Raw genomic sequence first — 25,915 nt, 5'->3', positions numbered from 1 at the left:
TCCGCAGGTAATCTGAAACAAAACAGTCCAAGACGTCTCCGTAATAAACATTTACTGGGAACATTTAACTCGACAGGTAATCTGAAACAAAACAGTCCAAGACGTCTCCGTAATAAACATTTACTGGGAACATTTAACTCGACAAGTAATCTGAAACAAAACAGTCCATGACGTCTCCGTAATAAACATTTACTGGGAACATTTAACTCGACAGGTAATCTGAAACAAAACAGTCCAAGACGTCTCCGTAATAAACATTTACTGGGAACATTTACCTCCGCAGGTAATCTGAAACGAAACAGTCCATGACGTCTCCGTAATAAACATTTACTGGGAACATTTACCTCCGCAGGTAATCTGAAACGAAACAGTCCATGACGTCTCAGTACTGAACACGTACTGGACACATTTACCTCCGCAGATAATTGGAAACGAAACAGTCCATGACGTCTCAGTACTGAACACGTACTGGACACATTTACCTCCGCAGATAATTGGAAACGAAACAGTCCATGACGTCTCAGTACTGAACACGTACTGGACACATTTACCTCCGCAGATAATTGGAAACGAAACAGTCCATGACGTCTCAGTACTGAACACGTACTGGACACATTTACCTCCGCAGATAATTGGAAACGAAACAGTCCATGACGTCTCAGTACTGAACACGTACTGGACACATTTACCTCCGCAGATAATTGGAAACGAAACAGTCCATGACGTCTCAGTACTGAACACGTACTGGACACATTTACCTCCGCAGATAATTGGAAACGAAACAGTCCATGACGTCTCAGTACTGAACACGTACTGGGAACATTTACCTCCGCAGATAATCTGAAACAAAACAGTCCAAGGCGTCTCCGTAATTAACGCGTACTGGGAAAATTCACCTCTGCAGTAAAGAACACGTATACTGGGAATATTTACATCCACAGATATTCTGATATAAAACAGTCCAAAAAAGAAGGCTCAACTATTTTAGAATCAGAAAAAGGGGTCGCTCTCAAATCTATTTCAAAGGCATCGTGTCTTCAAACAATCGTTGAAAAGTCGTTTAACGAAGTTTAATCCAGAAATATATACATGTATTAGAAATATGTGTATCATCTGATGACATATATTTCCATAATTTGCATTTTCATCAATAATTTAACTGAATCTATCACTGGAGTGGCATAACTAAACGCGTTGTTATATGCAACTGTTTGACGTTCGGTTCTCATGCTACGGTGGTCCTTTACGAAAGAACGAAGGCGAAGGAGGGAAGGGACAAAGGCGAAGACGCGAAGGCAAGGACGTGAGAGTACTAAAGTCCCTTCTCGTCATCGTATTTTCGTACCTTCGCCTTCACCCCTTAGCATGTTCACGTAAGGAATTAACTAACTAACGTAGCTACTGCACAATTTCAAATGCTCGAACAAAAGACGCTTTGTGTTATACTCTAAATAGTTGTCAATGTTCCAGTCTGACGTCAACTATTGGTTAGCAGCTACCACTATCCTCTAACCGAATCCAAGCTACCTCCAACCCTTCTCGATCGCTAGACTGTAAGACTTATCAGCATATAAAAGGTCGTTATGTCAATCAATGGATAGCAATGGTTGTATTTTATAACTGCTTCTTTACTCACTATAATTCCGACCAAGAACGCCCCCAGGAAGTAAGGTGGTCGGGATATGTGGAATTCATCTTGTGTGTACTTTAGGGCCAACATTCCGCTGATGATGAGTAGTAGCCCCAGGCAGAGCTGTGTTAACGAGACCGCCCCGTACGCCCGTAAAACACAGCGCCGAGCAGACACTGAAATTGGAAAATATTATTACTATTACTTTATATTAATTACAAGGTTAGTTCAATAGAGGAGTGGGGGAGGGGTGTTTTCCTGAAGGACCAGTAATAGTAGCCCCAGACAAAGCTGTATAAACGATAACGCTCCGTATACGCCCGTAAAACACTGCATATCATGAGAAAAGAACCAGTTTGGGGCGAAAAGCACACACAATCTTGCAAAGCCTGTTGTTTTTTGTCAAATGAAAAAAAAAACATTCCTGAGATATACATAGGCATCAAGGCACTCGTTCTTTTTCTGCAGCGTATATGCATCATGTACAGTTCTTACATCATTTCATGTTATAATATTGCAGCATGCACAGGTAAATTATGAACAACACAAAGTCAACGTGATTGCCAGGAAAAGTTTTTCCCAGGAGATGAGGGTGAACAAAAAACGATTCTTTCATGCAAAAAAACACCTTTGATTTTCTTTCTTCAAAATGGATATTTCTTTCAGTGTGCAGTACAAGGAGTGAGCACAAACAGAGTTAGAGAAAACTTATTAAAATAATGATATGAGTCAAGAAATATATCATTGTTACATTTAGAACGTAACGTAATACATGTACGCTTCTTTATGTTTTTACTGGAAATTGCTTTCATGGGTATTTGTATGTCTTTTTTGTTGAATTGAGAGTAAGTCCCCCAAAACCCCCCACCCCCACTACGAAACCCTATTATTTTTCCTGTCTCGAAATTAGGTTTCAGTTTAATTAGTACATGACGCTCAACATAGCATGACTTTGGTCTGGCATAACTATAAATGGACATTTTACAAGATTTAAGTGCATCGCCACACCAATGAAATCGCTAATCCGTTTTTTTCAGCCAACCAAGGGACAATATTCAAAAAGTGTTTTAGCAAGAGTGATTGGATTTACATGACACATATGAGCATTGTTACAGAGTTTAATACGATTCTCTTTAACATTGCAAGTTTAATGGTCATCATTAAAGCTTTCCCACGGCGCTTACGACCACAACAACAAAAGTCGCCGCCGTGAATAACAGAAGCTGTGAATACCTTCACTGTTTTTTTAGAAAACAAATTAACTCAATATATTGCCAATATTAATACAGTCGACACATATTTATCAATACATTTTGGAGTCATTTTACTCCCTAATATTTTGCATCAAAGTTAATGTACCTCACTAAACCATTTATGGTTCAATGATGGTTGATTTACGCTTGTCCGCGAAACACGAATGGCAGAAATCGGCCACCATAAGAATGTACCTCACCTAGTATTATGCAACCTGATCAAATTTGTGAGAAAAAACAACAACATACAAACATCTTAAATGATACATTCAAAATTATACTTATTTTTGTCAGAATAGAATGATACTATTGCAATACCTCGATGGCCTGGAACGGAATTTAAGTTGAGTATATTCGTTACAATAACAATGCAACAATATGACTAATTTGAAACATCTGTGCACAATTATTATTGTAAATATGCATTCCATTATATGTTGCTTTCTGGTACCGTATTTATCCAGGATCTTGCAATGTCTGAGGTGTTTAAGACGCCATGAAAAAGAAATATAAATTCCCGTCTTTATCGATGTATTGGGAAGGAGTATATATAAAGATCGGTTACATCGCCTCCCATGCCAAAATATTACTCTAACAAGATAAAATGATAGCCGAGAAACTGCGTCTGTTTAGTGTTAAGTGGTGTATTTACAAAATAAAACTATGCAACATGTAACATCATAGGTAAACTATCAAACAGCAAATACCCACAAACCAGCATCATTACCACTGTTTATTAGTGAGGTTGAGAAACACTACTGTACGGGTTCGTGTACGTGTCGGCTAATCATTACCGCTGTTTATTAGTGAGGTTGAGAAACACTAATGTACGGGTTCGTGTACGTGTCGGCTAATCATTACCGCTGTTTATTAGTGAGGTTGAGAAACACTACTGTACGGGTTCGTGTACGTGTTGGCTAATCATTATCGCTGTTAATTAGTGAGGTTGAGAAACACTACTGTACGGGTTCGTGTACGTGTCGGCTTAGCATTACCGCTGTTTATTAGTGAGGTTGAGAAACACTACTGTACGGGTTTGTGTAGTGTTGGCTAATCATTATCGCTGTTTATTTGTGAGGTTGAGAAACACTACTGTACGGGTTCGTGTACGTGTTGGCTAATCATTATCGCTGTTTATTAGTGAGGTTGAGAAACACTACTGTACGGGTTCGTGTACGTGTCGGCTAAGCATTACCGCTGTTTATTAGTGAGGTTGAGAAACACTACTGTACGGGTTCGTGTACGTGTGGGCTAATCATTACCGCTGTTTATTAGTGAGGTTGAGAAACACTACTGTACGGGTTCGTGTACGTGTCGGCTAAGCATTACCGCTGTTTATTAGTGAGGTTGAGAAACACTACTGTACGGGTTCGTGTACGTGTCGGCTAAGCATTACCGCTGTTTATTAGTGAGGTTGAGAAACACTACTGTACGGGTTCGTGTACGTGTGGGCTAAGCATTACCGCTGTTTATTAGTGAGGTTGAGAAACACTACTGTACGGGTTCGTGTACGTGTTGGCTAATCATTAATGCTGTTTATTAGTGAGGTTGAGAAACACTACTGTACGGGTTCGTGTACTTGTTGGCTAATCATTACCGCTGTTTATTAGTGAGGTTGAGAAACACTACTGTACGGGTTCGTGTACGTGTCGGCTAATCATTATCGCTGTTTATTAGTGAGGTTGAGAAACACTACTGTACGGGTTCGTGTACGTGTCGGCTAATCATTAATGCTGTTTATAAGTGAGGTTGAGAAACACTACTGTACGGGTTGTGTATGTGTCGGCTTATCATTACTGCTGTTTATTAGTGAGGTTGAGAAACACTACTGTGCGGGTTCGTGTACATGTCGGCTTATTATTGCCGGTGTTTATTAGTGAGGTTGAGAAACACTACTTGTACGGGTTCGTGTACGTGTCAGCTAATCATTACGACTGTTTATTAGTGAGGTTGAGAAACACTGCCGTACGGGTTCGTGTACGTTCCGGCTAATTATTACTGTTGTTTATTAGCGCGGTAAAGAAACACTAATGTACGGGTTCGTGTACGTGTCGGCTAATCATTACCGCTGTTTATTAGTGAGGTTGAGAAACACTAATGTACGGGTTCGTGTACGTGTCGGCAAATCATTACCGCTGTTTATTAGTGAGGTTGAGAAACACTACTGTACGGGTTCGTGTACGTGTCGGCTAATCATTACCGCTGTTTATTAGTGAGGTTGAGAAACACTACTGTACAGATTCGTGTACGTGTCGGCTAATCATTACCACTGTTTATTAGTGAGGTTGAGTAACACTACTGTACGGGTTCGTGTACGTGTGGGCTAATCATTATCGCTGTTTATAAGTGAGGTTGAGAAACACTACTGTACGGGTTCGTGTACGTCTCGGCTAAGCATTACCGCTGTTTATTAGTGAGGTTGAGAAACACTAATGTACGGGTTCGTGTACGTGTCGGCTAATCATTACAGCTGTTTATTAGTGAGGTTGAGAAACACTACTGTACGGGTTCGTGTACGTGTTGGCTAATCATTACTGCTTTTTAATAGAGAGGTTGAGAAACACTACTTGTACGGGTTCGAGTACATGACGGCTAATCATTAATGCTGTTTATAAGTGAGGTTGAGAAACACTACTGTACGGGTTGTGTATGTGTCGGCTTATCATAACTGCTGTTTATTAGTGAGGTTGAGAAACACTACTGTACGGGTTCGTGTACGTGTCGGCTTATTATTGCCGGTGTTTATTAGTGAGGTTGAGAAACACTACTTGAACGGGTTCGGGTACGTGTCAGCTAATCATTACGACTGTTTATTAGTGAGGTTGAGAAACACTGCCGTACGGGTTCGTGTACGTTCCGGCTAATTATTACTGTTGTTTATTAGCGCGGTAAAGAAACACTAATGTACGAGTTCGTGTACGTGTCGGCTAATCATTACCGCTGTTTATTAGTGAATTTGAGAAACACTACTGTACGGGTTCGTGTACGTGTCGGCTAATCATTACCGCTGTTTATTAGTGAGGTTGAGAAACACTACTGTACGGGTTCGTGTACGTGTCGGCTAATCATTACCGCTGTTTATTAGTGAGGTTGAGAAACACTACTGTACGGGTTCGTGTACGTGTCGGCTATTCATTACCGCTGTTTATTAGTGAGGTTGAAAAACACTACTGTACGGGTTCGTGTTCATGTCGGCCACGCATTACCGCTGTTTATTAGTGAGGTTGAGAAACACTACTGTACGGGTTCGTGTACGTGTCGGCTAATCATTACCGCTGTTTATTAGTGAGGTTGAGAAACACTAATGTACGGGTTCGTGTACGTGTCGGCTAATCATTACCGCTGTTTATTAGTGAGGTTGAGAAACACTACTGTACGGGTTCGTGTACGTGTCGGCTATTCATTACCGCTGTTTATTAGTGAGGTTGAAAAACACTACTGTACGGGTTCGTGTTCATGTCGGCCACGCATTACCGCTGTTTATTAGTGAGGTTGAGAAACACTACTGTACGGGTTCGTGTACGTGTCGGCTAATCATTACCGCTGTTTATAAGTGAGGTTGGAAAACATTACTGTACGGGTTCGTGTTAATTCATGTCGGCTAATCATTAATGCTGTTTATAAGTGAGGTTGAGAAACACTACTGTACGGGTTCGTGTACGTGTCGGCTAATCATTACCGCTGTTTATTAGTGAGGTTAAGAAACACTACTGTACGGGTTCGTGTTCATGTCGGCTAATCATTACCGCTGTTTATAAGTGAGGTTGGGAAACATAACCGTACGGGTTCGTGTACGTGTCGGCTAATTATTACTGCTGTTTATTAGCGCGGTAAAGAAACACTTCTTGTACGGGTTCGTGTGCGTGTCGGCTACTTTACGTACATATGCGTACATTATTGACGTGTAGAATGACATGTACGAACGTATCAACGAGCCTCAAAGTACATGTGTAAAGATATGTTTACCTGTGTTCAAAGTGAAAGTAAATAATTATACATTTAAATGATACTATTATTTTAAAGTTTGGTGTGTCAATATTTAAGCATAAAATCAATAAATTAAACAAACTAGTTTACACCTCAAACGGTCAAAACGAAATGACCAGAAACTGATAGTGAACACACATTTCTTTCACAATTTCATCAAAACAAGGTCATGTATAGAAACCTGAATACCCTTCTATCAAGATTATTGTCTCATATACCATTTGGCGAAATATCTAGCATAGAATCATTGTGGAATTTTCGAGAATTGCAGATTTATTTACTTGATCGTTTTTAACTTTAAAATCGTTTATACTGTTGTTTTTCTAACAAGACATCTGTTTCAGATGTACTTGTTTATTTAAACAGAAGATATAGAGGATATTTGTTTATTTCAGTGTAAGATCGTATTTTATTTCACGAGTGACATAAAAAAACTACATTTTCACTCGTGGCTTCGCCACTCGTGAACATATGTTGTTGTTTTTTTATGTCACTCGTGAAATAAAATACAATTGCAAATGTAGTGTTTTTATGATCACGAGTGAAATTAAATACGATCTTACACTGAAATAAACAAATTTTCTGTTTCTTTTATGCTTATTTTCGGAGTTTTATTTGTTTTTTTATTTATTTCTGAATTACCCCTTTTTGAAAAGGGTGGGCTTTACGCCGCTACCCGTGGGACACCCCTCATGCATAATTATAGCTGTCAACTTTTCTACTTTCGGTTTGCTGAGAAATAGCTCTCTGCTATTCATTCTTATAGCTTAATTAATATTCGCTCGTTTTTTATTGCAAAGCTTTGAACAGTAAACAATGAAGTATTATTAGTGCAAATATGTTCCAAACAATAATGAAAACACTTTTTATTTAAAGACGAGCATGAATACGTTGCCAAATTACTACGCCGCTATTTAAAGAATGAAAATTAGGAAGGTCAAATGTGTTAGCAAAACAAATGTGGATACTCATTGGATTTTAAACATTCTTCTTAGTTTAAGACTGCATGTACGCGTGTTTTTATAGTCAGTTAATATTCAGTCATCTTACTGTCAGACACCAGTCTGTTTCGCTTTAAACGGTTTGTTTTCCAGATAAAGAGTAAATGCCACGCTAGTTTGTTGACACATTTTGAGGTGTGGGTGGGGTAAAAATATCGGATCTATCTGTAAATTGTTGTGTGAATTCTCCAGGATGCTCATTTTACGAACTACAACGGTTAACAGTTCAAAATACATTTGAACGATGATATAAAATTTCATTTATGTTCGAACAGTTGTTTTTGTCTGTAATTTGTTTGGTATGAAAGCAAATGTTCGAACATTCAGCTTCAAAGATCAGTAAAATGTTTGATAAACGGGATAAGCGGTAATAAACGGTAAGTTGTTAATTTCCAATTATATATTTATTTAAATTTATAAAACGTTTCTTTATTATTTTTTTAACATTTTTGACATAATTAACTGAAGTCCAGCGTTATGTTTTGATCAAGGCAAGTAGCAACAAAGGAATTTAAAAGTAGTTCTGAAAGTTGATATTTTCACTCCTTATTTTGCAGTGAAAATATCAAATTGATATTTTCACTGTTATTTCACTGTTAAAACCTCATATTTCATCGTTAAGCATGAAAGAAAACACCATCAACTATTTCACGTTGAAAGTTAACAACGACGACGTTTTTCACGCTGTTAACTTTAACAAAGTTCTGAATAATCGGCCCACATCGTATAATACCTCTGTGTTATAAACTAAAAAAAATGTACGATACGACCAATCACAGGGGGAGGAATCACGAGACTTAAAGGGGTTCTCACATGGGTTACCACGGGTCACAACCGATGTAAATAAACAAGTAAGTGACGAGTTAGATTTCAAAATAACTTTTATGACAGAAAATATATGAGAATATTTTTAGCCTATAAAAGGCTATGCTATTTTGTGACCTATGTTAGAACCATTTTAAGTCACGTGATTCCTCATCCTGAATCAGGGTCCACTAGTTTACGTCAAACTATTCCCCTACATTGAGTATATTCCAATAGATGGACAAAGTCAAACATGTTGTATACAAAGCGATGGGGCTTCATGCTTTGTGTGTTTATAACCTACAACCGTTAATTATTACATTTAGTCTTATCTTGATATTTTCATGTCGAACTGTCGTTGGCTCTAGCTCGAATTCTGGCAACACACGGTTGCTGAATCTTCATGTAAGAACTTAATAATTAAAGACTCAAATCTGACATATGTTGTCTCGAAATTATTCAAGATGAATTGACGAACGAGCGATTATCCCATCTATGGCATTTAAGCCGTGAACTTCAGGTTGATTAGGGATCAATATGGCTTTACCCCACGGCGCACCAGAAATCCGGAATTAACATGGAACAGTACGTTCCGATGCAGAATTTCCAGAATCGATACCAGCGGCCTTAGAGCAATGGTTGACAGTGACATTTCCCCAATTTTCGCCGTGGAGAAAAATGTTTTAACGCCTGTGAGTTATTTTAATGTCGATGAAAAAATCTAAAAGCGGAAGCGATGCGTTACGATCATTGCGCGTGGAACGAGAGGTTGATGGCACGCTCGATTAACCAATTAAAAATGATAGTGCCGATAATGTGAATGAACCTATAAAAAAGACTTGTTACGCAAGCTTCAGAACGGCAATGCTCTCGATCATACAAACACCAAGAAGGCTTAATCGTCCAGTATCCGTCAGTAAAACTTGTTCAATTCTATTATCGCTCCAACTTTGTGTATAAAATTTGTAAAAATATAATAAATATATTCACTTATGAACAGAAATTGTGGTAAACAATACTGGTCTTTATTAGATCTAAAAACGATGAAGCTTATCGGAGTGCTCGATATATATATAACTGACCAATACAGTGAATAGGGTCATTGGTGTATGGCCATGAGATTGACCTAAGTTGCATATTGAATACCAGCCAGCTGCATTACTGTAACGATATAAGAATAAACGATTCAAACTTGCTTGATATTAGCATTTAATTGTATTTGTTAAAAAAATCCCTTCATCCCTTTTAATTCTGAATTAATTGTGTATTACCTTCTTAACAGTTTATTGAAATAAATTGTATTAATTCGTGAAAGTGTCGATTACATCAACTCTTGTTTGTTTTTTTCTCAATATGATATCATTTCAGTTAATTAAAGCCATATATTTTGTTCTTTTATAATGTAAATATATGTCACGTTTACTTTTATTTTATAGTTTCATATATTTTGTACATATATATAAACTGTTTCTAAATGACTTCAATATTTTTTCATCACCATATGCATATCATAAGCCAAATGGGTATGGTATTTTTCAAAATAATCTATGTTTAAACTTCATAGTGATTGACGTTTTAATTGCCGTAATCATATTAAAGTTTAACATTATAGTTCGTCTATTTTTTATGTAACTATCATACAACCAGACGGAATTTAGGAAATACGCGGGTAATATTCGTAAGATTGACAAAAAGTACCTACATTTATTGCTTCATTTATCTCATCTGAAACATTTACATGTTCAGAGATGGATTTGTAAATTGATAACTACTGGAGGTCAATAAGGGGGTGGGGGCTTGCCAGAAACAGAACTATTTTTAAACCAATATTCTCGTTATCATTTATTTGGAGGTCTTTATAAAATAAATCACTCGTCTGACTGCGCCAGACTTGAACGACTTATTTCCATATAGACCTTAGCAATAACCTATATATGATGTGAATGTGATGTGATATGAAATCTTGAATCATGATTCCTTTTTATCTAAAATGGTTGAATAATATGGTGGTAACCCCTTGCATGTCAGCCACACAATTGAACTGACTGATCACACGGAATCATGCAGATAACAACAGCACTATAGACTTATTGATATTGTAAGTATATAAATTTCTATGGTCACATTATCAGATCGATGGGATGTGGAAATAAAACGCAATCAAAGACACGGATTGTGCGTTTCTACCACAGACAGCAGTTCTGTTGACATAACCACCTTCATGCCCCCCTCCCCCCTCAGTTTAGTCTACATTTTAAGACTAGCAAACATTATTTAAGGAGTCGTTTATGGAAGTGTATATCTAATTATGATGGGGTACTATCGACTTCATTCTTGTGAAGTTGACATAACGTGTTTTAAGCTAATTAATTTGTCGAGAAACTTCTTCATATGCACTTAATCAGTGAACAAGCCGACATAATAATGGCAACATGTGGCGTAATAACTAGTAATTCGACATAAAAGTCGACTAGACGAGCTGATTCTATTATCAATACTTAAGATACACGCTTTCATAGTCATGTCAACGAAACTGGCGTCCTTAGTCATGTCAACAAAACTGGCTTCCATAGTCATTTCAACGAAACTGGCGTCAATAGTCATGTCATGAAAACTGACGTCCATAGTCATGTCAATAAAACTGGCTTCCATAGTCACGTCAACAAAACTGGCGTCCATAGTCATGTCATGAAAACTGACGTCCATATTCATGTCAATAAAACTGGCTTCCATAGTCATGTCAACAAAACTGGCGTCCATAGTCATGTCATGAAAACTGACGTCCATATTCATGTCAATAAAACTGGCTTCCATAGTCATGTCAACAAAACTGGCATCCATAGTCATTTCAAGGAAACTGGCGTCCATAGTCATGTCATGAAAACTGGCGTCCATAGTCTTGTCATGAAAACTGACGTCCATAGTCATGTCAATAAAACTGGCTTCCATCGTGATGTCAACAAAACTGGCGTCAATAGTCATGTCATGAAAACTGACGTCCATAGTCATGTCAATAAAACTGGCTTCCATAGTCATGGTAACAAAACTGGCGTCCATAGTCATGTCAACAAAACTGGCTTTCCTAGTCATGTCAACGAAACTGGCGTTCATAGTCATATCAACTCAACTAGCTTCCGTAGTCATGTCAACGCAGCTGGCTTTCATATTCATGTCAACGAAACTGGCTTCCGTACTCATGTCAACGCAACTGGCTTCCATAGTCATGTCAACGAAACTGGCTTCCACAGTCATGTCAACAAAACTGGCTTCCACAGTCATGTCAACGAAACTGGCTTCCACAGTCATGTCAACGAAATCGGCTTCCATAGTCATGTCAACAAAACTGGCGTCCGTAGTCATGTCAACGAAATCGGCTTCCATAGTCATGTCAACAAAACTGGCGTCCGTAGTCATGTCAACGAAACTGGCTTCCACAGTCATGTCAACAAAACTGGCTTCCACAGTCATGTCAACAAAACTGGCTTCCACAGTCATGCCAACATCAACAAAACTGGCGTCCGTAGTCATGTCAACGAAACTGGCTTTCATAGTCATGTCAACGAAACTGGCGTCCGTAGTCATGTCAACAAAACTGGCTTCCATAGTCATGTCAACAAAACTGGCGTCAATATTCATGTCAACTAAACTGACTTCCATAGTGGTTCCGTAGTAATGTCAACAAAACTGGCTTTCATAGTCATGTCAATGAATCTGGCGTCCGTAGTCATGTCAACAAAACTGGCTTCCACAGTCATGCCAACATCAACAAAACTGGCGTCCGTAGTCATGTCAACGAAACTGGCTTTCATAGTCATGTCAACGAAACTGGCGTCCGTAGTCATGTCAACAAAACTGGCTTCCACAGTCATATCAACAAAACTGGCTTCCACAGTCATGTCAACAAAACTGGCTTACACAGTCATGTCATGTCAACAAAACTTGCGTCCGTAGTCATGTCAACAAAACTGGCTTACACAGTCATGTCATGTCAACAAAACTTGCGTCCGTAGTCATGTCAACAAACCTTGCTTCCACAGTCATGTCAACAAAACTTGCGTCCGTAGTCATGTCAACAAAACTGGCTTCCACAGTCATGTCAACAAAACTGGCTTCCACAGTCATGTCAACAAAACTGGCTTCCACAGTAATGTCAACAAAACTGGCTTCCGTAGTAATGTCAACAAAACTGGCTTCCACAGTCATGTCAACAAACCTGGCTTCCACAGTCATGCCAACATCAACAAAACTGGCGTCCGTAGTCATGTCAACGAAACTGGATTCCATAGGCATGTCAACAAAACTTGCGTCCGTAGTCATGTCAACGAAACTGGCTTCCATAGTCATGTCAACAGAACTGGCGTCCATATTCATGTCAACTAAACTGACTTCCATAGTGGTTCCGTAGTAATGTCAACAAAACTGGCTTTCATAGTCATGTCAATGAAACTGGCGTCCGTAGTCATGTCAACAAAATTGGCTTTCATAGGCATGTCAACAAAACTGGCTTCCGTAGTCATGTCAACGAAACTGGCGTTCATAGTCATGTCAACGAAACTGGCGTCCGCAGTCATGTCAACAAAATTGGCTTTCATAGGCATGTCAACAAAACTGGCTTCCGTAGTCATGTCAACGAAACTGGCGTTCATAGTCATGTCAACGAAACTGGCGTCCGCAGTCATGTCAACGAAACTGGCGTTCATAGTCATGTCAACGAAACTGGCGTTCATAGTCATGTCTACAAAACTGGCTTTCATAGTCATGTCAACGAAACTGGCGATCATAGTCATATCAACGCAACTGGCTTCTGTAGTCATGTCAACGCAGCTGGTTTCATATTCATGTCAACGAAACTGGCTTCCGTACTCATGTCAACGCAACTGGCTTCCATAGTCATGTCAACGAAACTGGCTTCCATAGTCATGTCAACGAAACTGGCTTCCACAGTCATGTCAACAAAACTGGCTTCCACAGTCATGTCAACAAAACTGGCTTCTGTAGTCATGTCAACGCAACTGGCTTCCATAGTCATGTCAACGAAACTGGCTTCCATAGTCATGTCAACGAAACTGGCTTCCGTACTCATGTCAACGCAACTGGCTTCCACAGTCATGTCAACAAAACTGGCTTCTGTAGTCATGTCAACGCAACTGGCTTCCATAGTCATGTCAACGAAACTGGCTTCCACAGTCATGTCAACGAAACTGGCTTCCGTACTCATGTCAACGCAACTGGCTTCCATAGTCATGTCAACGAAACTGGCTTCCATAGTCATGTCAACGAAACTGGCTTCCACAGTCATGTCAACGAAACTGGCTTCCACAGTCATGTCAACAAAACTGGCTTCTGTAGTCATGTCAACGCAGCTGGCTTTCATATTCATGTCAACGAAACTGGCTTCCGTACTCATGTCAACGCAACTGGCTTCCATAGTCATGTCAACGAAACTGGCTTCCATAGTCATGTCAACGAAACTTGCTTCCACAGTCATGTCAACAAAACTGGCTTCCACAGTCATGTCAACAAAACTGGCTTCCACAGTCATGTCAACAAAACTGGCTTCCACAGTCATGTCAACAAAACTGGCTTCCACAGTCATGTCAACGAAACTGGCTTCCACAGTCATGCCAATATCAACAAAACTGGCGTCCGTAGTCATGTCAACGAAACTGGCTTTCATAGTCATGTCAACGAAACTGGCGTCCGTAGTCATGTCAACAAAACTGGCTTCCACAGTCATGTCAACAAAACTGGCTTCAACAGTCATGTCAACAAAACTTGCGTCCGTAGTCATGTCAACAAAACTGGCTTCCACAGTCATGTCAACAAAACTGGCTTCCACAACTGGCTTCCACAGTCATGTCAACAAAACTGGCTTACACAGTCATGTCAACGAAACTGGCTTCCACAGTCATGTCAACAAAACTGGCTTCCATAGTCATGTCAACAAAACTGGCTTCCACAGTCATGCCAACATCAACAAAACTGGCGTCCGTAGTCATGTCAACGAAACTGGCTTCCATAGTCATGTCAACAAAACTGGCGTCCGTAGTCATGTCAACGAAACTGGCTTCCATAGTCATGTCAACAAAACTGGCGTCCATATTCATGTCAACTAAACTGACTTCCATAGTGGTTCCGTAGTAATGTCAACAAAACTGGCTTTCATAGTCATGTCAATGAATCTGGCGTCCGTAGTCATGTCAACAAAATTGGCTTTCATAGGCATGTCAACAAAACTGGCTTTCCTAGTCATGTCAACGAAACTGGCGTTCATAGTCATATAAACGCAACTAGCTTTCGTAGTCATGTCAACGCAGCTGGCTTTCATATTCATGTCAACGAAACTGGCTTCCGTACTCATGTCAACGCAACTGGCTTCCATAGTCATGTCAACGAAACTGGCTTCCATAGTCATGTCAACGAAACTGGCTTCCATAGTCATGTCAACGAAACTGGCTTCCGTACTCATGTCAACGCAACTGGCTTCCATAGTCATGTCAACGAAATCGGCTTCCATAGTCATGTCAACGAAACTGGCTTCCACAGTCATGTCAACAAAACTGGCTTCCACAGTCATGTCAACAAAACTGGCTTCCACAGTCATGTCAACAAAACTGGCTTCCACAGTCATGCCAACATCAACAAAACTGGCGTCCGTAGTCATGTCAACGAAACTGGCTTTCATAGTCATGTCAACGAAACTGGCGTCCGTAGTCATGTCAACAAAACTGGCTTCCACAGTCATGTCAACAAAACTTGCGTCCGTAGTCATGTCAACAAAACTGGCTTCCACAGTCATGTCAACAAAACTGGCTTCCACAGTCATGTCAACAAAACTGGCTTCCACAGTCATGTCAACAAAACTGGCTTCCACAGTAATGTCAACAAAACTGGCTTCCACAGTCATGTCAACAAAACTGGCTTCCACAGTCATGACTACATCAACAAAACTGGCGTCCGTAGTCATGTCAACGAAACTGGCTTCCATAGTTATGTCAACAAAACTGGCGTCCATATTCATGTCAACTAAACTGACTTCCATAGTGGTTCCGTAGTAATGTCAACAAAACTGGCTTTCATAGTCATGTCAATGAAACTGGCGTCCGTAGTCATGTCAACAAAACTGGCTTCATAGGCTTGTCAACAAAACTGGCTTCCGTAGTCTTGTCAACGAAACTGGCGTTCATAGTCATGTCAACGAAACTGGCGTCCGCAGTCATGTCAACGAAACTGGCGTCCGTAGTCATGTCAACGAAACTGGCGTTCATAGTCATGTCAACGAAACTGGCGTCCGCAGTCATGTCAACGAAACTGGCGTCCGTAGTCATGTCAACAAAACTGGCTTCCGTAGTCATGTCAACGAAACTGGCGTTCATAGTCATGTCAACGAAACTGGCGTCCGCAGTCATGTCAACGAAATTGGCGTCCGTAGTCATGTCAACGAAACTGGCGTTCATAGTCATGTCAACGAGTATGGCGTTCATAGTCATGTCAACGAAACTGGCGTTAATAGTCATAGCAACGCAACTGGCTTCCGTAGTCATGTCAACGCAGCTGGCTTTCATAGTCATGACAACGAAACTGGCTTCCGTAGTCATGTCAACGAAACTGGCTTCCACAGTCATGTCAACAAAACTGGCTTCCACAGTAATGTCAACAAAACTGGCTTCCACAGTCATGTCAACAAAACTGGCTTTCACAGTCATGTCAACATCAACAAAACTGGCTTCCGTAGTCATGTCAACGAAACTGGCTTTCATAGTCATGTCAACGAAACTGGCGTCCGTAGTCATGTCAACAAAACTGGCTTACACAGTCATGTCAGCAAAACTGGCTTCCACAGTCATGTCAACAAAACTGGCTTCCACAGTCATGTCAACAAAACTGGCTTTCACAGTCATGTCAACATCAACAAAACTGGCTTCCGTAGTCATGTCAACGAAACTGGCTTTCATAGTCATGTCAACGAAACTGGCGTCCGTAGTCATGTCAACAAAACTGGCTTACACAGTCATGTCAGCAAAACTGGCTTCCACAGTCATGTCAACGAAACTGGCTTCCACAGTCATGTCAACATCAACAAAACGGGCGTCCGTAGTCATGTCAACGAAACTGGCTTCCATAGTCATGTCAACAAAACTGGCGTCCGTAGTCATGTCAACGAAACTGGCTTCCATAGTCATGTCAACGAAACTGGCTTTCATAGTCATGTCAACAAAACTGGCTTCCACAGTAATGTCAACAAAACTGGCTTCCACAGTCATGTCAACAAAACTGGCTTCCACAGTCATGACTACATCAACAAAACTGGCGTCCGTAGTCATGTCAACGAAACTGGCTTCCATAGTTATGTCAACAAAACTGGCGTCCATATTCATGTCAACTAAACTGACTTCCATAGTGGTTCCGTAGTAATGTCAACAAAACTGGCTTTCATAGTCATGTCAATGAAACTGGCGTCCGTAGTCATGTCAACAAAACTGGCTTCATAGGCTTGTCAACAAAACTGGCTTCCGTAGTCTTGTCAACGAAACTGGCGTTCATAGTCATGTCAACGAAACTGGCGTCCGCAGTCATGTCAACGAAACTGGCGTCCGTAGTCATGTCAACGAAACTGGCGTTCATAGTCATGTCAACGAAACTGGCGTCCGCAGTCATGTCAACGAAACTGGCGTCCGTAGTCATGTCAACAAAACTGGCTTCCGTAGTCATGTCAACGAAACTGGCGTTCATAGTCATGTCAACGAAACTGGCGTCCGCAGTCATGTCAACGAAATTGGCGTCCGTAGACATGTCAACGAAACTGGCGTTCATAGTCATGTCAACGAGTATGGCGTTCATAGTCATGTCAACGAAACTGGCGTTCATAGTCATAGCAACGCAACTGGCTTCCGTAGTCATGTCAACGCAGCTGGCTTTCATAGTCATGACAACGAAACTGGCTTCCGTAGTCATGTCAACGAAACTGGCTTCCACAGTCATGTCAACAAAACTGGCTTCCACAGTAATGTCAACAAAACTGGCTTCCACAGTCATGTCAACAAAACTGGCTTTCATAGTCATGTCAACATCAACAAAACTGGCTTCCGTAGTCATGTCAACGAAACTGGCTTTCATAGTCATGTCAACGAAACTGGCGTCCGTAGTCATGTCAACAAAACTGGCTTACACAGTCATGTCAGCAAAACTGGCTTCCACATTCATGTCAACGAAACTGGCTTCCACAGTCATGTCAACATCAACAAAACGGGCGTCCGTAGTCATGTCAACGAAACTGGCTTCCATAGTCATGTCAACAAAACTGGCGTCCGTAGTCATGTCAACGAAACTGGCTTCCATAGTCATGTCAACGAAACTGGCTTTCATAGTCATGTCAACAAAACTGGCGTCCATATTCATGTCAACTAAACTGACTTTCATAGTGGTTCCGTAGTAATGTCAACAAAACTGGTTTTCATAGTCATGTCAATGAAACTGGCGTCCGTAGTCATGTCAACAAAATTGGCTTTCATAGGCATGTCAATGAAACTGGCCTCCGTAGTCATGTCAACAAAACTTGCTTCCGTAGTCATGTCAACGAAACTGGCGTTCACAGTCATGTCAACGAAACTTGCGCCCGTAGTCATGTCAACGAAACTGGCGTTCATAGTCATGTCAACGAATATGGCGTTCAAAGTCATGTCTACAAAACTGGCTTTCCTAGTCATGTCAACGAAACTGGCGTTCATAGTCATATCAACGCAACTGGCTTCCGTAGTCATGTCAACGCAGCTGGCTTTCATAGTCATGTCAACGAAACTGGCTTCCGTAGTCATGTCAACGAAACTGGCTTCCATAGTCATGTCAACGAAACTGGCGTTCGTAGCGTCCGTATTCATGTCAACGAAACTGGCGTCCGTAGTCATGTCAACAGACTGGTGCCTGTGCTTTCTACAACGTGTTCCATACTAGCGTTACAGCAGAGGGACAGTTCTTGATGGATATCATGATTCAATATTTATTTACAGAATATCCAGAAGGCCATTGCCCATGTGGACAAATATTAAACCAAAGTAATCTGTTTCAGGTAATTCAATGCATATTTATTAGTTATTACAAAATAATACAATTAACCCAAAATATAAGACTAGATACAGTATAGGAATAAAGAGCAACTACATAAGTTCATCAAGATGTTGATAGCTGCAACAAGTTTTCTATAATGATAGTTATATTATCAAATAACCCCTTATTTTATCCAATCAAACAACAATATGAAACTTGTTTTCGTTTCACACCTTATATCTTTAAGATCTAGAGTTAACATGATCTCGAGTGCACATCAGAACAGCACAGATGGTTTACCAGGTAGATCATCTTCGTAACCACATGTATAAACACAAACCAGCTCAATGAACAGGTATGAACATATTAAATATGCAATTGCCATATTTGAATACAAGTGATATGATCAAATAAGGTGAGGATAAACAGACACCACAATAAACGTTCCCAGTCCGTAAAAATAAATGTGGGCTGCTTGTAAGGGCGCATCCAGTATTCGACGTTAGAGGGGGCGTAACCTTTTGACTTGTACCCCTTCCTTAGGACCGAAAGTTATTTGTTTAAAATGATGGCAGGGGGAGGGGGGGGGGTTGATGGTATTTTTTATAATGTCTAGTCCGAAATGGTGAATTATGGGCGTATTTTATTACTTTTTTCTCCTGTATTGAAATAAAAAATAAATCTTTGACGATTGTCGGGGTGGTTGGGGGGTACGCCAGATATCCCCTTCCTTGCATTAGCAAGTGGATAAGCCAAGTGTATAGGATTTAAATAAAAAACGCTTCAATGAATAGTTATACCTGTAATGGAAAATGTCATGGACGACGGACGAACGGAATAATAACATGAATAATTCAAAGAGCAATAATAATCTGGTATATGAGATATTATCCTTGACAAACAACTCAGCTTTCAAGTGTGTTTACTCATTTAATGATGTACACAAAAAACGTTATGAACAACATTTATGCACGATTTAATGCTGTATATATGTTTCTTATAAATACACAAAGCGTTTCATAATATTTGTTACTTCTTCACATTCACGTGGGCGTTTTATTACGAAGGATCTGATGAGTTCTCGTTTATTGCATGCCTGCTATCAGCGGGGAATCTTCCACGATCTGTTCAAGGTATCAGGAATCGCCTATTTAATAGTCTTTAAAGTTCTGTTTGCATTATTTAAGTTCTCTTATCGCATTAAGACTAGGCTTGTTTTGTTTTTAAATTACTCACCTTGATTTTTAGGTTTTGGAAAGTTAATAAGAAAACAGAATATCATTGAAACATTTTTGCAGCCTGCGACAGGAAAAAAAAACAATGAAAAGTAACAACCACAACAACAATAACAACAAAAACAACTGTCAGTATTCTGTTGGTTATTTTTTTTGCAACAATTGACTTCGTCTTTAATATTGGCGAGATAAATGGTAATTCCAATTCAATATTTTGAATAGTTGTCGTTACTTACTTTGTAAGCCGATGATAAATTGTATTCCTGGCATGGGCGCATGTCGGACAAGTGGGTTTCCTCCGGGTACTCCGGTTTCCCCCACAACATAAGACCACACTATCACCAACAAGAGTGACTAATTATATCAATTAAATGATATAATAACTTATTTCACAAGCGTTATAAAATAGATAAAACTAAATTTGTAAACCGATGTATGATATTCGTACAATAGTGATTAAAACATGATTTGAACCCAAACTACGCTGTTTATATCTAGCCGATGTATTTTACTGCATACATGCATGCATGAAATACGGTGAGTTAATCATCTAGGTCTACTCGTAAAATCTGTAAAAATGCGCACTATTTTGGATGCTTCACACATGGTTTTGATTAGAAAACCAAAGAAACAAGATATTATTATAATAATAAATGCTTTGTAAGATTTTAAAGCAACCATCTCAAAGATTCATTTTAATTTTTCACTTATCGGTGTTGTTATGACCATAAAAAGATGCTCCCACTTTAAGAATGCAGTATTCAGGTGATTTAAGGCAAGTGGTCGAGGGACATACCAGCGTGGTACGCGGTAACGCAGGTGATTTATGGCAAGTTGTCGATGGGCACACTAGCGCGGTACGCGGTACTCAAGTCATTTTATGGCAAGTTGTCGAGGGACATACTTGCGTGGTATGCGGTACTCAGGTGATTTTTAGGCAAGATGTCGAGGGACAGACTAGCGTGGTACGCGGTACTCAGGTGATTATAAGGCACGTTGTCGTGGGACACACTATCGTGGTAAGCGGTACTCATGTGTTTTTAAGGCAAGTTGTCGAGGGACATACTTGCGTGGTACGCGGTACTCAGGTGATTTTATGGCAAGTTGTCGATGGGGCACACTAGCGTGGTACGCGGTACTCAGGTGATTTTACGGCAAGTTGCCGATGGGCACACTAGCGTGGAACGCGGTACTCAGGTGATTTTATGGCAAGTTGTCGAGGGGCACACTAGCGTGGTACGCGATCCGCATGTGACTTAACGGCAAGTTGTCAAGGGGCACACTAGCGCGGTACGCGGTACTAAGGTGATTTTATGGCAAGTTGTCGAGGGGCACACTATAGCGTGATACGCGGTACTTAGGTGATTTTATGGCAAGTTGTCGATGGGGCACACTAACGTGGTACGCGGTTCTCAGGTGATTTTACGGCAAGTTGCCGATGGGCACACTAGCGTGGAACGCGGTACTCAGGTGATTTTATGGCAAGTTGTCGAGGGGCACACTAGCGTGATACGCAGTACTCAGGTGATTTTATGGCAAGTTGTCGATGGGGCACACTAGCGTGGTACGCGGTACTCAGGTGATTTTAAGGCAAGTTGTTGACGGACACACTAGCGTGGAACGCGGTACTCAGGTGATTTTATGGCAAGTTGTCGAGGGGCACATTAGCGTGGTACGCGATCCGCATGTGACTTAACGGCAAGTTGTCGAGGGGCACACTAGCGCGGTACGCGGTACTAAGGTGATTTTATGGCAAGTTGTCGAGGGGCACACTAGCATGATACGCAGTACTCAGGTGATTTAATGGCAAGTTGTCCAGGGACACACTAGCGTGGTACGCGGTACCCAGGTGATTTTAAGGCAAGTTGTCGAGGGACACACTAGCGTGGTACAAGGCACTAGTGTGATTTTAAGGCATGTTGTCGAGGGACACACTTGCGTGGTACATTTACTATGATGTGTACAAAATAATTATAAGACATTCGAGTGTTACACACTCGTTCGTAATAAACGATTTTAACTTTAATACCCTTAAATTTAAATAATTCAATGACAACTCAGGAAATATTTAACAATATATTTAGTTATTATTTTATCAGACTTAAACCTGTAACATATGGATATGAAGTCACAGCTCGGGAAAGCAATAAGAGTTCAGCGGACAAACAAAATATTTCTAGGAGTGAGAGAGTTCCTTTAAGCCAAAATGACTACAAACTCTTACGTACCAGACAATTAAGTAAGTATTCGAGGCTTACTCTTGAACTAATAATACTCGGATCTCGAGAAGACGGAGATTTTCTAATCAGGGCTGCAGCTGTCGACACTAATAGATATTTCTTGGAGGCAAATTCAATTATTCACGTACTGATGGAAGGTAGAATTAAACATGTTTTCTCTCTCTCTCTCTGAAGTTGTATTGATTAATTGTACATACCTTGAAAAACATTATTGTTACCTTAATTGTTGAAAAAATAAGCATGTAATTGATTCTGATTTGGCCAGTCAATGAACTTCAATTTGTATGGTATTTTTGGATTTTTCTGGAAAAATTAAACTGAAAGATGTTTGTTTATATATCTCGTGATAGACATTTTCATGTATATATCACGAGCATCAGTCATTTCCGCTTCAAGGACGAGCATAATAATGAATGATTGCATATGTATTAATACTCGCCAATTCAACCTTTGAAGTAAGAAATGAGACGCAATTTATATTTAATTGCTTTTTAAAGTGCTTTTGTTAGAAACAGAACAAAGTTTCACATGCAAGGGAAATATGTGAGATGATATTCCCATCGCAACAACGTCGATCATACCGACACTATGATCTCAGCTATCAGGAGGTCATGACAAATACTTAGTGGAATTAATGATAGTTTTTCTGTCAATTTTTAAATATATTATTTTGCTGAACAAGGTAAGTCGATGTGCCTTGATCACTCACCAGCGACATACCGGTATTTTAACAATGTTGGCAATTAAACATACAACAATTGCACATGATAACCAGATATTTGTTAAAAGTTACTCCATAGACCTAGGTAAATATATACATACAATCGATTGAAAGGCATGAAAGTTTTAAGACAGAAATGGTCCCAAAACGTCTTGATTCTTGATTTGCCTTTCCCCAAAAGAAAGTCTGAAAATATCGTCTTAACACCAGAACATTTCCGTCTTAAGACATTGATTTTTACAGGCAGGGGTGTTACTACCACTATCAAATGAAGAAAAAAACACAATTACGAATTGAAACTCAGCAGAAAAGCAAAATTTGTGAGCTGAATTGATTTTAACATACAAACTTACTTTCTCTCGTCCTGGCATCCATAGTTTAATGCAAATATGCGATTATTTAGCGTAAATCCAATACTTGCACGTTCAAGTCACCATTTTCGCAGACGATCAGAAAATTCCGGTGTCATAGTACAAGTGTTACACAATAAGAAAATCCGCTCTAATGATACAGGTACAGTAGAAACTCGTTTCCATGGATACTCGCGCTTGGAATGCTATCCCGACGGAGTTTTCATACGATTTTTGTGTAATTAGTATCTTAAATAGTTAATAAAAAACATAATTCGCACTCATAATTCGTTTCTTAAAATAATACATTTGGAAATGAGTATTACTCATTACACGTGCATATGAAAATATTCCTATAACTATAAATGTTTCTAAACAGCCATTTTTAACACAAGTATTTAAACTTCACTGCCATCAACCTTTGACAGCTATGACACTCGGAGAAGTTTTCAAATCCAAATAACATGAGTGCAATATCAGTCAGCCAGCATGAAATCCATAGCTAAGAGACTAAAATCTAGGAAATGTCGAGGTCAAATGAGGAATAAATACTAAAAGATGCACTCTTACTCCCAAATTAGATTTACCACGATTAATGAAAATGTTTTAATATATCAAAAAGGATGAATAAATGTCGAAAATAATGGTTATTATAAAGGATATCGAGTTAAATTTGAAATAAAGGTGCAGAAAACACTGTATTTCTAGCTTAAGAAACGATCATAGTAGATCACAATAAATCTTTTAGCCCTCACCAAACATTTAATATACTAAGGTTTTCAGCTATTAAATACACGGTTACAATCTTGTTATCAGTAATTTATATTTTCCATAAATGTATTATTTAGAAAGTAGTTAAAGGGTTATCACTCACAATGTATGGTTGTTATACATGTGTATGTATTGATTTTGAATAAGAGTGTCACTTTAAATGAACACTGGTGGGGAACATTTCTATGACATTAGCTTGGCAAATAATTCATTATTAAAATATCTTTTAAATCTCATTGTATGTTTTCTATTGGTTGCCGTAGTAACCAGATATCTGCACACGTTCTGCAACATTGAATGGACTCGAATGTATCTGAAAGTGGACCAGCTTAGACACATTTGTGTGAAGTTTGATTGAAAATGGCCCAACGATTTTCAAAAAGATGCTTTTGAAGATATATTGGTTTAATGACGACGCACAACGATGGTCGACGGACACAAGCCGACTAAATTAACTTACATTTGCCATCACCTCGTCATACGGTCCCTTTTTAACGTTTTTTTTTAAGATTTAAAATATAGATGTATGTTTAAGGTTTCGTTTATTATAAATTAAAATGATATAATAAGATGTATTGGTTTCAGTTAATGTGCAATATAATGATAATTACTCATATAACTTCACCTGTATGGAATTGTCGCCTGTTACCAGGTTTCTGTGGTATTGACAAATTAAGAACTATATTAAGTAATAGGTAGATGACTTGGAGTAACATTTTAATGAATAAGAGTGGGCGGAGTGAGCCTATTAAACTGTCTTTGAATACTACCTCATTGGCTGACAAATTGTGTATCGGATGAATGGCAGTTGGCGGGCCTTTAATCACCCGCGAAAGTTTAAACTCTAATGATTAAGTGTAGTAATCCGCAATTTCATTGGCTCTAAATGTAGATTGTATTCTAAATTTCTAATACATGTATAGCGTACATGTGAAGTAGTCAAAGGGAAATAAATACAGCCTTCAGTCAGAAGTATGGTAGAAGTTACATATCCTTGCAGCAGCGGATATATTTGATTGTCATTATGCTTTAGTGTAAACGAATATGAGGGAGAAACAGACCTAATCAATGCTATCAATGGAAGTGGTGAATGCCTCCATCCCCTGCATGCATTAGTAAAACCAAGAACTACTTTCAAAAGTCAAGGATCTAGGAAGCGGACACCACTGACCATATGACCATCTGACTGTTGAAAGTGCAGAGGTTATACGAACCAGGGGCGTAGCTATGCCTTAAAAAAAATTGTAGGCCCGATGGTTCTATGCGAGTTTGGGGTCTTTTATATGCATATTACAAACACTTCATTATATTTGCAATGATTACAATAAAATCAAGCAATGCACCCTGTATGTTGTTTGAATAAACATCAAACTTGCTTTGGTTAAGAAAACACACAAACTTTTGAGTTGTTCAAAGTGTTTGAGTGGCTATTAGTTTTTAATACATTTTTGGGTTATTTAAATTTTTTCATTTTTCAAAAAAAGTTGTAGGCTTAGACCTACAGTGCCTATATGTAGCTTCGCCAATGTGAACTGCGTTTGATCAGATTGAGTGTGGCCTTAACCCTGAAGGCAGGTGCCTGGAACGTGCAAAATGTTAATTTTCTAGATGTGGTGAACATTTTGGCCTATTGTTTTTCGAAATCATTAGATCATATGAGACAGCGGACAGGAGTATCTGCTTTTTGAATATAGACTCAAACGTGTGACCTTGACCTATGTTGCTGAACAAGTTCAGGCGAACATTTGTGCAGTGCTTTTTGAAATTGTTCGAGCGTTTAAAGACATGCAGACACGAAAATTTGCTGTCCCTTAGAAGTGACCTTTGCAATGAAGACCTGTATGATGTGAACAGTCGTCATGACTAACCATTGTGCAGC

At 39.5% G+C, this 25,915-nt stretch overlaps 2 protein-coding genes across 3 annotated transcripts in view; one reads left to right on the top strand and one right to left on the bottom strand.

The window, feature by feature from the left end:
- The window catches only part of LOC128245037 (uncharacterized), a 26,373-nt gene extending 2,750 nt beyond the window's left edge, over positions 1 to 23,623 (bottom strand). The window contains exons 1-2 of one of the 2 annotated variants that reach the window (XM_052963246.1): positions 23,269 to 23,623; positions 1,637 to 1,806 (exon numbers count right to left, since the gene is read on the bottom strand). In XM_052963246.1, coding sequence (XP_052819206.1) covers positions 1,637 to 1,806; positions 23,269 to 23,290 — 192 coding nt within the window. In that variant the 5' untranslated portion in view covers positions 23,291 to 23,623. Of the gene's footprint in view, positions 1 to 1,636; positions 1,807 to 20,190; positions 20,454 to 23,268 lie in introns of those variants that run through there. The other variant, XM_052963245.1, reaches the window with a different exon arrangement.
- LOC128245031 (zinc finger and SCAN domain-containing protein 20-like) overlaps positions 22,313 to 25,915 on the top strand; it is a 26,826-nt gene continuing 23,223 nt past the window's right edge. The window contains exon 1 of the mRNA XM_052963229.1: positions 22,313 to 22,331. The gene's annotated coding sequence lies outside the window, so the exon portion shown is untranslated. The remainder of the gene's footprint in view (positions 22,332 to 25,915) is intronic.

This window comes from Mya arenaria, chromosome 8, assembly GCF_026914265.1.
Source record: "Mya arenaria isolate MELC-2E11 chromosome 8, ASM2691426v1".
Lineage (NCBI taxonomy): Eukaryota > Metazoa > Mollusca > Bivalvia > Myida > Myidae > Mya > Mya arenaria.
Note: the sequence above shows the minus strand (reverse complement) of the source record. Positions and strands in the feature narration are given on the sequence as shown.